General features: G+C 30.8%; 1 protein-coding gene across 7 annotated transcripts in view; it reads left to right on the forward strand.

Moving 5' to 3' along the window:
* LOC129144276 (protein eyes shut homolog) overlaps positions 1-17,711 on the forward strand; it is a 378,386-nt gene that overhangs the window by 350,573 nt on the left and 10,102 nt on the right. For 4 of the 7 annotated variants that reach the window (XM_054685963.2, XM_063813146.1, XM_054685962.2 and 1 more), the window contains 2 exons: positions 5,797-5,936; positions 14,810-15,824. In XM_054685963.2, the coding sequence (XP_054541938.1) occupies positions 5,797-5,936; positions 14,810-15,079 (410 nt within the window). In that variant the 3' untranslated portion in view covers positions 15,080-15,824. Of the gene's footprint in view, positions 1-5,796; positions 5,937-14,809; positions 15,825-17,538; positions 17,667-17,711 lie in introns of those variants that run through there. The other 3 variants (XM_063813148.1, XM_054685964.2, XM_054685965.2) reach the window with 3 other exon arrangements.

A 17,711-nucleotide genomic window follows, 5' to 3' on the forward strand; every position in this document is an offset into this window, starting at 1 on the left:
TCATAAGGAAGAAAATATTTCTTACAAACAAGAATTAAAATGTTAAAATGCATTGGACTAAAAGTAACAAAAACATGCAACTTCTACATGGAGAAAACTTTAGATATTGCTGTAGTATAGGCGCATGCATACATAATCTGAAAGAAAATCCTAAAGATATATTACACTGTAGCTACTATTATTCTTAATAGTTTTTTCTTTCAACCTTCATACTAATTATATTAGTGATTTACACACTACCATACACTATTTGAGTATTCTGAATTTTACAATGTGTTTACTTTTGCCAGTGAGTTTTATAATTTCAGAAGTGTTCTTACCACAAACATGATAACTATATGAGGTAATGCATATGTTAATTAGCTAGATTTGGTCATTCTGCAATGTGTATATACTTCAAAATATCATGTTGTATATCATACATACATAATCATAACCTTATGTATGATACATATGGTTTCATCTGTAAATTTAAAATAATAATAACCTTCCCCCTGAAAAACTTATATTATACTGGACATACAACTTTTAAAGATTTCAATTCTTCATATTATTTTGTAGGTTTATTGAGATTTTAATAAAATAATGGTGTTATTTTTGTGTTCTATGAAATTGACATCTTATTTCTTAATGTTCACATGGAATAAAAGACAAATAAAGCCAAGTGTACTCTGCGAAAGTGCATTGTTTGGACAAGTGGTGTATAGAATGAGCTCTGCCATATATTAAATTAGATTACATAGCTTCATTAATGAAAAGCATAGCACCACCGCATGCAAGTCAACAAATATGACAAAACACAAAGTCTCAAAATGAATCCAAAACATGAAAAAAGAAACATATAATAAAACTGCCATCTCAGATTATTAGAATAAGTAGGGACTATTTAATAATTAACATGGAACAACTGGATAGCCGTCTGAAAAAAAAATTCGACTTGTTTATACCTTTAAACATTCTATGGATTAAACTGAAAATAGATAAAAGTTTTAATACATAAAAAAGAAAGTATAAAAATATCAGAGAATGTTGGAGAAATGCTTTGTAAATTTGGATGGGGGAAGAATGAAACTAAACCCCTATCTCTCACCATATACAAAAAGCAAATCAAAATGGATTAAAGACTTGCATCTAAGACTTCAAACTATGAAACTACTAAAAGAAAACATTGGGGAAACTATCCAGCATATTGGACTGGGCAAAGATTTCTTGAGTAATACCCCACAAGCACTAGTAATCAAACAAAAAATAGACAAATGATCTCACACCAAGTTAAAATGCTTCTGTAGAAGAAAGGAAACAACAAAGACAAAACTCACAGAATGGTATATCATATTTGCAAACTATCTGTCTGACAAGGGATTAATAACCAGAATACAAAAGGAGCTCAAACAACTCTACAGGAATAAAATAATAATATGATTTTTAGAAATGGGAAAAAAGATCTAAATAGATGTGGCTCAAAAGAAGATATGCAAATAGCAAACAGGCATATGAAAATGTGCTCAACATTATTAGTCATCAGATAAATGGAAATCATAACTAAAATGAGATGTCATCTCACCCTAGTGCAAAGGACAGGCAATAACAAATGCTAGCAGGAATGTATAGAAAAGGGAACCCTTGTACACTGTTGGTGGGAATGTAAATTAGTACAATCACTGTGGACAACAGTTTGGAGGTTCCTAAAAAATACTAAAAATAGAACTGCCATATGATCCAGCAATCCCACTGCTAGGTATATACTCAAATGAAAGGGGATAAGTATATTGAAGAGATATCTGCACTTCCATGTTTACTTCAGCACTGTTCACAATAGCCAAGATTTTGAAGCAACCTGGGTGTCCACCAACAGATGAATGAGTAAGGGAAATATGGTATATTTACTCAATAGAATACTATTCAGCTATAGAAAAAAATGAGATCCTGTCATTTGCAACAACATGGATGGAACTAGATAGAGGTCATTATGTTAAGTGAAATAAGCCAGGCACAGAAAGACAAATTCACATGTTCTCATGTATTTGTAGGAGCTTAAAATTAAAACAATGGAACTCATACAGATAGAGAGTAGAATGATGGTTACCAGAGGTTTGGAAGGATAGTGAGGTGGATGGAAGTGGGGATAGATAATGGGTACAAAAATATAATTAGATATAATTAGTAAGATCTAGTATCTGATAGAACCACAGGGTGACTACAGGCAACAATAATTTACTGTACATTTTTAAGTAATTAAAAGAATATAATTGGGTTATCTGTAACACAAAGAAAGGATAAATGCTCGAAGTGATGGATACACTATTTTCCCTGAGGTGATTGCTATACATTGTATGCCTGTAGCAAAATATCTCATGTAACCCATAAATATATACACCTAGTATTTACCCACAAAAACTCAAAGGGAAAAACAAAAAAAAAATGGATGGGGAAGATGTTTATAGTTAATACTAAAAATGTTAATGTCAGAAAGAAAAGACTGGTGAATTTCACTACAAGACAAGTAAAAATATCTGCTTATGAAAGACATAAAAATCAAAATGCAAAAGAAACACTGCACAAACATTTTACTTCACAAAAGATAGATTAGGATCGAGAATATATCAATAACTTAGAAATTAAGAAGGAAAAACTGAAAAAGCTGAAAGGTAAGTCAGTAATATAAACACCCAGTTTACATACGAAGACACAGAGAGTATCCCTAAATATGTGGGGAAAATGCTAAGCTCTATTCATAATGCAATCAAAGCAATTTAAAAAACACTGTAAGTATATAATTTTTCTCCTCTTAGCCTGGTAAAAATTTTAGAATTGGACAATTTAATGACTATCCATTGCTGGCAATAATGTAAAATCACTATAATATCTAAGTGGGATAGTTTTGCAATATCCGTCAATATTACAAATTCTATACCATTTGACCTAGCCTTCTGATCATTGAGAATACATCCACATGCTAAATAATATAGGTGTAATTTTATACCTGGTATCATTGGTTATTAAGAAAAAAATAAACATAAATATGGAAATGAATGTAGAATTCATCTAGGACTGAGATACATGATAAGGTGGAAGAAAGGCATGCAGCAGTGTAGAATCATGTGTATAGTAGACAACCTTGTGCTTCTTTATATATAATTTGTGTTTATTTCTGTGGAACACTTTTCCATGTTTTTTGCTCAGTGTTCTGAAATTTCACAATGTTGAGACTTTTACATAGTATGTTCTTGTTGTCTCTTGTTAAACTCTTCTATTTGGAAGCATGGGTCTTTCCATTTTTAGGTAGTTTCTGTATTTTTTCCCCTAAAAAGTCCTTTTTCCTGTTTCTTTCTGTAGCCCCAATTCCAAAAATTGGGTATCACATCTCCTAAATTCATCCTCTCATTTTCTCATAATTTCTTTTCTCTTTCCTATTTCTTTTCATATTGCTTTATTTTCTACTCCATTCCTCCAATTGAATATCTCAAAATGAGTTTGAATTTTTAATTTGTTTTACTATATTTGTAATAATCTAGGGCAGTTTTCCATCCTTTAAATTATACACACTTCGGCCATTGTTTTTTTTTTTCAATAAGGGTAAAATGGCTTTTCTTCTCTCTCTAAAAATGTTATAGTTTTGTTTGTTTTAATTTTCTTCTTTTTTGCCTAGTGTCTCAGTTTTCTGTAAATACTGTTTATAAAGATTTGTTCTCTCTCGTTTGGAGTCTTTCTGCCAAATGTGGGGTGATCATATTTAACAGAGAGGAACTAAGAAGGCTGACTGGAAACTGACCATACAAGGATGGGCCATGATGACTGGAGCTCTATGACAGGGTTGCAGGATGGCAACTAGGCTTTCGCTAGGGGACCCTCAAGGAGCTTGGTATCCTTAAGGCAGGAGCTCCTGAGATTCTTTAACTCCTGAAAACAAACCTCGGAAATTGTTTGTTTGTAAAGCTGAGTGAGGAGTTAGAATAATAATCTGGATCACTGAGTTGGGAGAGAGACTCTCAGTGCCAGCTAATCGTGTTTCCAGAGCCCACCTTAGTATCAGATTCTCAGATGCTTTTTAAACCCAGAGCATCTCAGTATTTCTGCTAGTCCAATTTTTTTTTTCATAATTATGTCCCCTCACTTGTGTTTTGGCTGTAGCCTTTCTGCTAATTTAGTCAATGTATCATTTTTTTCATCTTCTCACTCTTTTTTGTGGGTTAAAACGTTTGTTTTATTTATTTTTTTAATTCTCTGTTTTCTTGAGGTCTTGGGAGGCAGAGGGAAGACGTTAAGAGTTAAATCCAAATGTTTAGTCAGATACATCATTATGAAAAACTTTATACTAATAAATTGGACAATTTAAATGAAATGGATAAATTTCTAAAAAAATACTAGTTGGAAAAACTGAGCAAATCATAAATTTCAATTCTAAACAATCCTACAATTTCTTAAATAACTGAATAAAATAGTTTTAAAAATCATCCCACAAAAGCATACTTGAAATATATGGCCTTCTATTAAAGTTCTCCAAATTTTCAATAAAGTATTCATTCTAATACTACATAAATTTGCACAAAAACACAGAGGGAGGAACACATATCAATTAATTATATGGAGCTAGCATAATCCTGTTTGAGTTAATTACTCTCAGAATGTTACAGGTAGAATTTTTATTGACCTATCATTAAATTTACTGATCTTTTCTTCTCTTGTGTTTGATCTGATAATCTCATCCATTAATTGTTTTATTAACGTAGCCATAATTTTCTGTAATCTTAAATTTATAAACAGTCAAATTACATACATATGATTGAAGAGATTTGGGATATTGTGCTTGGTTCCTAGCTCCTTCCTTTTTTCCAGTAATAAGTGAGATTTCTTGGTGAAATATTCACACGGTAGGGAGACGTCAGTTTATGAATCATTTCTGATTTACAACTCAGTTGTAAAATGCATAGCTTACATTCTATTTTCCAAGAAATGACGCCGTGCGAGTCCCTAGAGTTTAGATTTGTTTACTATAAGCAATCCAAAGCCAGAGATATTTTGCTAAAAGATTCTTTAGATAAATACTGTCCTCTGACAAATATTTTTTGTTTGTTTACTAGGAGATGTAGTCATGTTTACAAAAAGATTGGATCAGGTCTTCTATGTTCTTTTATTACCACTATTAATGACCAATAATGGGTTTTCAGCCCAGTTTAATTAACTCCTTTTTCCCTACAATTCTGAGATTTACCATTTTTTTGTTTGGTTTTTCCTACAATTTCAAAATCTCTCATCCCCTAATTCCTTATCTAATTATCTATTTTATTCATCTTTTCCTGTTGATTTTTCAGAAAGTTTAATATAATCATTTTAAAGTCCTTGTCTGAGAATTCTAGGTCTGGGCCTTAAAATTTTAGTTTTCCTCTTGAATATAGGTCACATTCTCTTGAATATAGGTCACTTCTTTCTTCTGCTCTTTTGCAATCTCTGCTTTTATTTTTGTTATAGGACAGTGTTCTTTTTATCGTTCTACCATCCTTTCTTACAATTATTAATTACAGTTTAGTCACCATTTGATTATTTTAAAAAATGAATTGGCCTGGGAGCTGTCTCTTCTTCTTCTTGTGATGCTGTATTTCTCAGTTCATGTTTAAAATGAGAGTGTTGGGCTTTGAGGTCTTCTTCAAATTCAATATCATATGCATACAGGAACTTATTTTGTGGCAGATGTTGTCAAATTTATCTTTTCAAGTAATTTCACCACAGTCCTTAATAATTCATTCTGAATTCAAGTTTGTAAGAGTTTATTTATTTTTTTATCTTTTTTTTTTAAAGGATCTGAAGGTGAAAAGTGCCAAGGGGTTATTGATGCCTATTTCTTTCTGGCTGCAGACTGCACTGAAGATGCAACCTATGTGAACGATCCTGAAGATAATAATTCTTCATGTTGGTTCCCACATGAAGGCACAAAAGAGGTAAGGTAATTTTATGTAGTTGCTTTTCATTTTTCTCTTTAGCTTGTAATTGTCTGATTTTTAGAAAGTTAGAAATGTTTAGGTTACAGATTCTTCAATATTCAAAATATATAGTTTGCATAGTTTAAATATAACTTCGTAAACAAATTCTCAACAGTCTACTTGGAAATTTATATTTATGTCATACATTTATAATATGGGAAAGTAAAAATTTTGAAGAATCATTTTGTTCCTAGTCTTCTTGTTTTTTATTAATGTTATAATTTGCAGGCTGACTAAAGCCTCTGATACAGTTGTGATTATGCCACTTTTTTTGCTTACAGATCATAATGAAATGCATTTGTCTTTTGGATATGTTTAAATCTCTGAGAGATTTCTAATCTCTTACACGAGCAAGCTACTTAAAAAATAAAATAAATAAAAATAAATGAAAATAATTTCTAATCTCTAGGCAGTTCCATCACTAAAAATTGTGAGGCCTATGGCAAGAATAAAAGAGAGGCCCTCCTTTTATCCCCTCACCACTGTCTTATACAAATTAAGATTATATTTTTTAATATGTAACAATAATTAAGAAAAATTTAAGAATCTTCATTTTAAACAACTTAGGAATAGGAACTTTTTGTTAAAATGATTCAAGAATTTTCCCAAAAGAGAATTAACAAAGTATTTGTAACCTATCTTGTCTTGATACATCCTAATTTGGTCATTTTAAGAAAGCCATGTTTTAATTCTGCATATTGTATACATTTCAGTAAAGACTCATAAGCCCTTTTCTTTATTAATGTATCAATTTATATTGAGTCAACCTTGTAAAAACTGATACAAGTCACTATTTCCTTCGAATTCATCTAGAGGCATTACAACTACAGGCAAAAAGACTTCAAATACCACAGAACATCTAAAAGTATGCCCTAAAATATATTTTGATATATGTTTACAAGTCATAAATATATGAAGTAAGCTTAATACGTTCTTACATATATATATATTTAGCCAATCACATATACATCACTATACACATAGATGATTACATTACAGCTTTATCTTTAAGACTTTTAGCTTTATCAGTATATTAAAAATAGTTACATATTATAATACACTTAATAATTCAGTAACTGTAAACCTTTGTTAGGAACAAGCAAATCATATTTGTTGTTTTGTTTATGTATTTCTAGTTCTCAGTATCCTTTTATAATATAAATCACCAACTTTAATTAAATTAGACAATTTCTTTAGACTCAAGAAAATACACAAATATAGCAATCTAAGATCATTTTGGCTATTTTATTACTTTATGATTACACATTTTATATAACTTTAACAACTTTTATCATAGGCAAAATAAATATAAATACACATCCTTCAACTGTATTTGCACACCTTATTTCCATTCTATAAGGACAGAGGTAATTTAAATCTATATTTAGAGACTATATTTTTATAATTTTCTTAATTAGGAATTGTTCAGGCAACCAAAATAATTTGATTAATTTGATTAATTGTTCAGGCATCCAAAATAATTTGATTAATTTGATTAAATATCTGTGTAAGTTCTTAATGTTGACTAAATATTTAGAAATTGCAAACTTACACAATCATTTTAAGTTCTTATGATTTGCAGTATCATCAATAAAACATTCTAATACATCAGTGTAGTAGAATTAGTAAGAATTCACAAGATTCAACCCTTTTAAATTATATCTGTTATTTAAAATTTCGATTATATCCATTTTAGATTGTGTAATCAGACAATTTGAGGACATAATTATAGAGTATTTCTCTTAAAGTTAAATTAAATCAGGCTAATTTTTCTGAAGTGTCATTTATTTAAAAATTACATGAGTCCTTTTTAAATAAATAAACCTCTTTAGAATAAATAAATACATATGTACTAATATAAATAAGCAAACCTCAGTATTTATGTATTTTGAAAAATCAGAACTTTAGGATTAAGCCAAAGCTCTGTGGAGCCCAATTTTTTTCTCAACTAAAAGACTAACAATATTACCCATACACATGAATGCTTTTCCTGATTTGTTAAAATTTGGGAAGAGAAATCATGTAAATAAAGCACAGTTAATCGTTTCCTTTCATTGTAAAATGTAGACTATCTGAAAAATCATCCTAGAATGGCAATATAGAATGTTACAAAAATATTTATGATCAATTAATTTCTATTTTTTCTAAGCAAAACAGAAAAGGAGAAAAAGTGAAAAATGAATAAATGAAGTTTATCTAGATTCTGGTAGATGTAAAATTATGATTGCAAAGTTTGATTATCTCCCTTCTGCACAGCATTGGAGATGCTTAAATGAAGAAAAACCTATTTTCAAACACACAAGAACAAATTATTATAGACAGTTTAAACAACTCACATACTTGACAATTCCACAGAGCCATATAATTAAAAATCTAGTGCTTCTTAATCCCAGAAGCATGAAAATGAAAGAGGAGGTTTTGTATAATACACAGTAATCTCTCTATTAGATATACAGGACAGAGAATCTCCTCATGAGGATTTTTCCCTTTTTGTTCTATTAGATCTGTCAAATAAATAATCTTGTTCATGTCAAAATTTCCCCAGGGTGGTCACTGCAATTTCACATTGTCCTTTGAGAAATTATGCCAATTAGAGAGATATGTATATGGCTTACAATATGAGGGGAGGAATGTGTGGTGTCCAGGTATAAAAGACTGAGAAGAACCCGTGAAAACTTATGTCAGCAAGCATTTGTACAATATCATGTCTCCAGAAAATTCAAAAGATCAATCGATTTCAAATCAACTAAGACTGTTTAGAAGATTTTTTAAAAGGTGACAATAAAAATGTTGCCCAAAGGAACACCAGAGTGATGTGATCATCTGAACTCATCGCTTATTTAGAACACTTGAATGATGTACTTATAGAACCCACACTTTCCTCTCCCAGCTGAGCTTCCTCTTATAGACTCACCTGAAAAAGTGATGAAGACGGAGAGTTTTCCTATTTATATATATTCGAATTTTTTTTATTCTTAAGAAACAACAGAAACATGACATTTGTGAAGTTGATGAAAAATATTGGAGTTTAGACTTGATACTGTACCTATGTCACTTTCACAGTTGGAGAGAATATCCAGTGGTCTCAGCGTAGTGCACTGGTTGCTATCCAGCCTTGAGAGTGAGGGCATTTTAATGAGATTTTGTGAAACTTTGGATTTATTCACTTTTTACCCTCCAAAAGACCACCAGACTATTCTGCTGATGGAGAAAAACTAATTATTTTAGACTTCTTTCAATAAGGGAAAACAACACCTTAGTAGAGTCTTGGTAGTGCATCAGATGGGAGAAGTTGTGGAAAGTTATTTATTTGGTGTAGAGCCTTGAGTCAGTTGTAGAGGGTATTTAGTGGGGATTGGTTAGAGTTTATGAAGGAAAGCTTCGAATTGGTGGCACAATATACTGAGAATCTTTAAAGTGAGTCTTGATGTGCAAACTGTTAGTTTTTGTAAATAACTTATTTTAGTTGGTTCACAGTCTTATGTTCCAGAAGCAAGTATTTCATAGAGTAAATAGTAAGTTAGTCTTGCTTTTTCTCAGTATTTTGAAACATATGATGGGAAATTAGGTTTATTTTAGTTTTCATCATCAAAGACAGAAATTCCAAGAGTGTTGTTTTAATTTTTTTTGTATTAAAATGTGTTCCTTCTCTGAGTGAGGTCCTTTTAAATGCAAATGCTTCTGGAGTGGAAACACATAATTACAAATAAGTTTACCTTATTTTCTACACCCCTGCTACAAAAATGTTATGAAATTATATATTATTATGAGTTACTGGGACGGGAAGGTGAATTTCAAACAAAGTAGAAGAGTCCATGGAGCACTAAAATTTGGGATGTGAAAGGTTTTTACCAAGTTTATTTTATTTCAGAATTTATGACTAGGTCTTAATCCAGTATAAATTTGAACTTTAATTCATCCAGATATGATTTTTAAAATCTGTTCCCTTTTAGTTAGCTAAATATAGAGCCAAAACAACCTTCCTCTTTCCCTCACCTTGAGTAAACTTCAGACAGGTTTCTTATTGCCTACAGGCCCCTGCACTCTTTTTTTCTTATAGGATGTACTTTAAAATTTTTGCAGTTGTAAATTATCTGCCTTTTTGAAATGTATGTAAATCTTCTTCCAACCTCTTGCCAGTTTAAGGATGCATGGGATGTCTTTATCAAGGACCTTGGAACCATGTCTCTGAAATGTAAACATCAAAGAAAATAGTACTCTTACTTCCCTGTGTACTCTACAGAAGGCCTACTCACAGAGCAAAATCTTTGCAAACTCAATAATAACTCAATCTGCTTGACACATTTCATTGATCAAACTCTTCTCCAGTGACATCAAGTATAACAGTCTTCCCTCTTAACTGCAGGGATACTTTCCAAGACCCCAGTGTATGCCTGAAACTGTGAATAGTAGCAAACCCTGTATTTACTGTATTTTTTTCTATACATACATACCTATGATGAAGTTTAATTTATAAATCAGGCACAAAAAGAGATTAACAACAATTACTAATAAAAATAGAACAATTATAACAGTATACTATAATAAAAGTTATGTGACTATGGTCTCTCTTTTTCAAGATGTCTTACTAAACCACACTAACATATTTTTGAACCGTGGTAACTGAAAGCATGGAAAGTGAAACCAACAATAAGGGAGGACTGCTGTCATTTTTTATTAGTTCAAGTTCGCAATTAAAATCTCTCCTGCTTCCTATTTTTGGAGAATTGAGTTTAGTTTCTCTCCCTTATTTCAATAGTCTTTAATAAAATTTAATTACCTATCTAACTTTGGTGCAATTTTTACCTTGACAGATATTATTTTAAGGATCCAGCTTTCTACCTTTCATGATTAAGAAAAGTCACTTTCACCTCTGAAGTCACTTTATTTATCTATTTAATAACAAGAGTCAAAATGGCAAAATAAAGGGCATATATTAGATCTTACAGAATTTTTTCCCACAGAGTCCTTTGCCAAGTGACCTTATGTACTAATATAATGTGGATATGACAAAATTATTTCTAGAAAACTACACGATATTCCCTGAAATGATAGCTGGCATTATTTAACTAGAGTTGTTTATTTACCTATGCAGAACATTTTCTGTAAGTATGTTATAAATATCCTTCAGGAAGGTTAATTTCTCTACAGATGAAGTGACTTTGGGGTAATAATATTGTGTTATGTATATACATTACAAGTAATGAATTATCAAAAAGGGAATTTCCAGCCGTTTGTTTTACTTCTGTTTCCTTTGGGAAGAAAAGATCTTCCACTGCCCAAAATCATGATTTTATTGCATTCCTTCATCAAGTAAACATTTTAAAATATCTAGCATAAAACTTCTAATTTAATTTGTGTGTATTTTGTAATATTGAGGTTTTTGTGCAATCAAAGTTTAATAATTAATTATATATTTTATGTACATAATATATATACAGTTGACCTGTGAAATACAGGAGTTAGGGTTGCCGACCCCTATTCAGTCCAAAGTTTGTTAACACGTTTGATGTAATGTTTTGATAGAATGTTTAATAGAATTTTTTGTATAAAAATTTTAAAGATTAATGGACTCCTTTAAGCAGATCTTTGATTCTCTGTATACACAAAGTTGAGAAATCTTTCCTCTGCTTTACAAGGCAGATTCAAGTTTCTATATGTCTACCGATATAATTTACTCTCTTGCTAATTTTTCTGAGAGACTTCTTATCTGTAAATTTTATAGAAAACCAAAATTCTAGTAGATGTCTAGACTACCTGAACAGATGAGAAATCATGTTGAAATCCAAAATTATTTTTTAGTCCTAGATATAGTACATAACTGCAGCATAAAATAATTCACCATCTTTTCCATTTAATAAAAGTATCTCAACCAGAGCATTAGATATAATTTAGGTGTTCATATCACATCCCTTAGACAAAATGTTATGTGGTTTTTGAGGTATAGCCAAGAGAAAAACTCATTATTCAACTTTAGTTCTTTCAGATTTTCTTAAATCCCAGTAATAATTATTTTGAAAATAAAAGGGAAAGCACATAGTTATATGAAGTAAGTCTGTCCTATTCCAAATTCCATACTAATATTCCTTGTTAAAATATTGCTCTCTTTCAAGATTTCATTATGTATTATTTTGTAATATAGATATACAATTATTAAAAATACAATGGGTAATTTGAAGTTTTGGTGTTTCATATTTTCTAATTATATATAAGGTGCAGAAATAATACATTAGGCATTTTTCCATAAAGAATATTTTAAAAATTAACAAATTTTGAATAAGGCTTATAAGCTAGAAAATATAGCTTTATAGCCAAGTCAACTTTCTAACTTTGGTAATTTTTCTGAGGTAACAAAAGAGAATATTCTCTTTTTTTAAAGAAAAGCACAGTAAGTTACAATGTTCAATATAGTCTCAAATCTCAGGAAGCTAAACTACCTGTTGATATAGAGATAGAGATAGATAGAAAAATAAAGTACTGTCATAAAATGCTAGAATTTGTTGCTTCTTATACGAGTGTTTATTAAATTTGTAAGCCAGTTATAAAAGTGCTCCTTTAATTGAAAAAAAACTTTACAACTAATATCCTCTGGATGTAGAAAATCATTACATACTCAAACAGAAATGAAAGCCTTTGTGAATTACAAACACATAGACATACAGACACAGAGAAAACTTATAGCTTCAATTGTAATATTTTAGACTTGGGGCAAGTGTAATTAACACTTTATTATCTGTTCATGTCAAAGAACTATTCTACTTCCTAGTAGATTTGACTTTCTTACTTGTTTTGAGCTCTATGTAAAAAGTGAAAAGACAGATTCTCATTTGATTCTAATTCAACAGAGAGTGAATCTCTATGAAACATTCATCTATTTAGATATCAATAAAGGATCAGACCATGAAACCAAATTCCTAATCTTTGTTGCTACACATGGAAAATAACTTGTTGGCTATGAACCAGAACCAAAACCAAAAAGAAAATGTGAAAATATGCAGAGAAATGATTTTAAAGATAGTAAAATTCTATTGTCATTTGAATTTACTTGTAGAAATTAGGAATATATGTATATGTAAATATATAAATATATACCTGTGTTTAAGCACTCCATAAGAAGTGCATTTCTCTTCTGACAGTTTACCTAACCATCAGGTGAATCCACTGGGCATATCTGTGGAAGATTTTTAAAGCTGTTAAAAATATAAATATAATTTTCAATAAAAGCATCATAACTTTATGAAAATATTAAACAAATATGTGTGAAAGATATTATTTAATTTACTTTTAATAAGGAACCCAGTAAAGCTTTACTATCAGTTCAAAGGAGAAAACAAGTAAACCACTGAAGGATAAAAGTATTTCGCAAAACCACAAATAGATTTTCCATGGATCTGTCTATCAATACAATGCTATTTCCATCACATCAGTTAGTATTTAAATAATGTCTATAAAAATTTGGTTAAAATAAAATGGAATTTTAAAAAATTGTGTAATAAATGTACATATATTCAATACATATATACATACATATATTTACACATACATATATATTTCTGTCACAATTTGAGTATAAACAATTTGACTATTAAAAATGATTTTGACATAAATCAAAACTGATTTTTTTAACCTTCGCTAAAGAAACATATTATTTCAACAAATAAATGAAAGCTTGAAATTCAAACTTTGAAATGATTGTGTCATCCAAAAGACTACCAAAAAGACTAAACAGTAGAAAGAAGAGTTTATTTGTGATATCAGTTTGCTAACTGGGTGTATTAGTCAATTCTCACACTGCTATAAAGAACTACCTGAGACTCGGTGATTTATAAAGAAAAGAGGTTTAATTGTCACACAGTTCCACAGGCTCTACAGGAGGCATGGCTGGGAGGCCTGAGGAAACTTACAATCATGGCAGAAAGTGAAGGGGAAGCAAGCATGGTCTTCACATGGCAGCAGGAGAGAGAGTAAAGGGAGAGGTGTTATATACTTTTACACAACCAGATCTCAGGAGAACTCACTCAGTATCAGGAGAACAGCAAGGGGGAAACTGCCCCCATGATTTAATCATCTCCCATCAGGCCCCACCTCCAACAGTCAGAATCGCAATTCAACATGAGATTTGGCTGAGGAAACAGAGCAAAATAATATAACTGGGAAAACTTCATCTCTGATGTGGACCCAGGGTGCTCTCCTAGAAGTGGTAAAGGGCAAGGTGATTTTTGTGCCTCATAAGGTCTGTGTTCAAAATAGAGTCAGACATATTCAGCAAGTTTGTGGGGAAAGCAATACATATTTATGGGGGACAGGCAAGCACATGTTCAATGAGTAAACATGTATGTAACATACATCCCATGTTCTCTTTGAAGCAGGGTTTTAGCTTTAAAATGAGGTGGAATTTGGCAGTTCACATAAAAAAAGTGAACTATAGGACACAAAGACAGTTTATGTCCTGTCTGTATAAACTGGCTGAAACTGGTTTGAGGCCTACAATTGCTTATCAGAAAAGTGTTTTGTAAGGCGATTCTCTGTCTGATAAGGGTTATGGTGGCCTTGGTTGTAAATCAGAGTTAGAAATGAAATGACAATTTGACTGATAGCTCCTATTAGGGAGTTTAGCAAGGGTGTGGTTTTTCTCGTAGCTCTAGAAATTTAGGGAATTGCTGTGCCAGCCAAGCTTTGAACCCTTGTCCAATAGTTACCTTCTGTTTCCTTAACCCTAGGTTTCATCTTAGTAGACAGAGAGGCATCTATCGTGATCTCTCAGGTCACAATTGTAATATTGTAGTAAGTGATGGGAATTCATAACATTTTTACTTCTTTTGTTGCTATAGATTTGTGCAAATGGATGCAGTTGTTTGAGTGAAGAAGACAGTCAGGAATATCGGTATCTATGTTTTCTCAGATGGGCTGGCAACATGTATCTGGAAAATACAACTGATGATCAAGAAAATGAGTGTCAACATGAAGCTATTTGTAAAGATGAAATTAAAAGACCCAGGTATTTATGTATCATTTGCGCAGATAATATCACATATCAAAAAGTTATAATTAAATTGATAGTCATCGAACTGTTTCATGGTAACAATGTTTTTGTTGATTAAAATGATTGGAATTTCCATAACAAACACTTACATATACATATATAGTTATTATATATTATGTTACATAATACATGTTATGTATAACAATTCTAGCACAATAAAAGGAGGGAAGAAGGAATATATCTGTATAGAAATAACTTTTCTATGTCATTGTAGAATTAAGTTAGCATAAATCTGTGGTAAATTCTGCTAAGTTAAGATGTGTACGATTAGCTCCAAAGCAACTACAAAAAACAACAACAAAACAAACAAAAACTCATATGCTTTAGTAAAATTAGCATTAACAAAAGTAAAATGTTGCCCTCAGGGTCTGGCACAGTGACTTAAGCCTGTAATCTCAGTGTTTTGGGAGGCCAGGGCAAGAGAATAGCTTGAGGCCAGGAGTTTGAGACCCGCCTGGGCAACATAGTGATAATTTGTCTCTACAAAAAATTTAAAAAATCAGCCAGGTGTGGTTGTGCACACCTGTACTCCTAGCCCTAGCTACTTGGGAGGCTGAGGAAGAAGTATCACTTGAGCCCAGGAGTTAGAAGTTTCAATGAGCTATGATTGTGCCACTGCACTCCAGCCTGGGCAACAGAGTGAGACCCTATCACGAGAGAATAAATACAATAAAATAAAATATTGCCCTAGAGATTTACTTAGTATAAAAGAAACTAGTATTAGAATAATTACAATGAAAAAAAATACAGGTACAAAAGAGATATAAGACATGTGGAAAACAAAAAGTAAAATGGCAGGCATAAATTCAAATATATCAAAAATATTTAAATAAAGTGATTTCAGAAATTCAGTCAAAATTTAGAGATGTTTAGACTGGCTGTTTTCTGATTTAGTCAACTATATATGATCTATAGAAGATACACTTTATGTATACGTGTGTGTGTATATATATATATGGTTTACGGAAGACACTTTAGATTCAAAGATACAAATAAGCTGAAAGTAAAGCAATAAAAAAAAATATCATTCAAACTGCATCAAGAAGAAAACTGGAGTGCCTATACTAACATCAGGGAAAAAATAGATATTAAGAGAAAAAATGAAACACTTAGTAGAGAAAAAGAAAGATATTTTATAATTATAAAAGAGTCAAACTATCAGAAAAGGTAGTGATTACAAACATATATGTGTGTGTATATATATATGTATATACACAACTAACAACAGAGCCTCAAAATAATGAAGCTAAAAAATAATTTAAGGGAGAAACAGCCAATTCAACAATAACAATTAGAGGCTCTAATATTCTACTTTCAATAGCAGATATAACACTTGGCTATAAATCAACTAAGATATAGGAGATTCAAACAACACTATAAATCATCTAGAAATAGTAGATAGCTATAAAACACATTACCCAACAACAGCAGAATAACCTTCTTAAATGTACATGGCACACTCTCCAGGATAGATCATATCCTACGCTATGCTATAAAGCAAGCTGTAATATATTTCAAAAAATTGAAATAATAAAAAGGACATTATCTGACCAAAACTGAATGAGATTAAACATCAAAATCAATAAGTAACTTGATAAATTTACAATTACATGGAAGTTAAATAACACAATCTTTATTAAACAATGAATCAAAGTGAAATTGCAAGAGAAATTAGAAAAGACTTTGAGATTATTGAAAATGGATACCAAAACTCATGGGATGTGGGTGATGCAGTGCTGCGAATAAAATTTATAGCTGTAAATACCTCAATAGCCTAAACTTCCACAACACAATGGATAAGAGAGGAAACTAAACCTAAATAAAATAAGTAGAAAGAAGGAAATCATAAAATGTAGAGTAAAATTAATAAAATAAAATATAGATAAACAATAAAGAATATCAAAAAACAAAATTTCATTTGTTTTAAACATTAACAAATATACTAAAATCAGGAATAAGATATAAAATATTACTGAAATTACAGAAAGAAAAATAATTATAAAGAAATGCTATGAACAACTGTAAATTAAAAAAATTAGTTAACTTCGATAAAATAGAAAAATACCAACTACTGAAATTGATTCAAGAAGAAATAGGAAATCTAACCTATAACAAGTAAAAAGATTGAATCAGTAATTAAACAAACTAACAAAAATTAACACTATGAAATGCTCATGCCTAGATGACTTCACTGAGACATTGTAACAAATATTTAAAGCAAAATTAAGAGTAGTTATTCACCACCTCCTCCAAAAATAGAAGAGAACATTTCCCAACTCATTTTATGAGGCCAATATTACAACAATAGCACAACCAGACCAATCACAAGAAAACTATAGGCAAATCTATGTTTTCAATCCATCTATATAGCACTATAAACCCTCTGTATACCACTAAGCTCAATGAAAATGAGAAAATTGTATATACTCTGAATAAATGGAAATATAATGCATAGACTTAAATATTAGGCCTTAAATTAGCTAAAATATTAATTCTTCCCAAATTAATTCACACAAGAATCCTCAACACGGTGATACCACACCAAATTCAGCAACATATAGAAAGGTTTATACAGCATGACCAGGTGAGATTTATCGTAAGAATATAAGTTTGATTTAGTGGCTTAAAATCAATTAATGTAATTTAATGTATCAATAGAATAAATAAAGAAGAGAATGCATGATAATGTA

The sequence above is a fragment of the Pan troglodytes genome, chromosome 5 (assembly GCF_028858775.2).
Source record: "Pan troglodytes isolate AG18354 chromosome 5, NHGRI_mPanTro3-v2.0_pri, whole genome shotgun sequence".
In the NCBI taxonomy this organism is placed as follows: Eukaryota; Metazoa; Chordata; class Mammalia; order Primates; family Hominidae; genus Pan; species Pan troglodytes.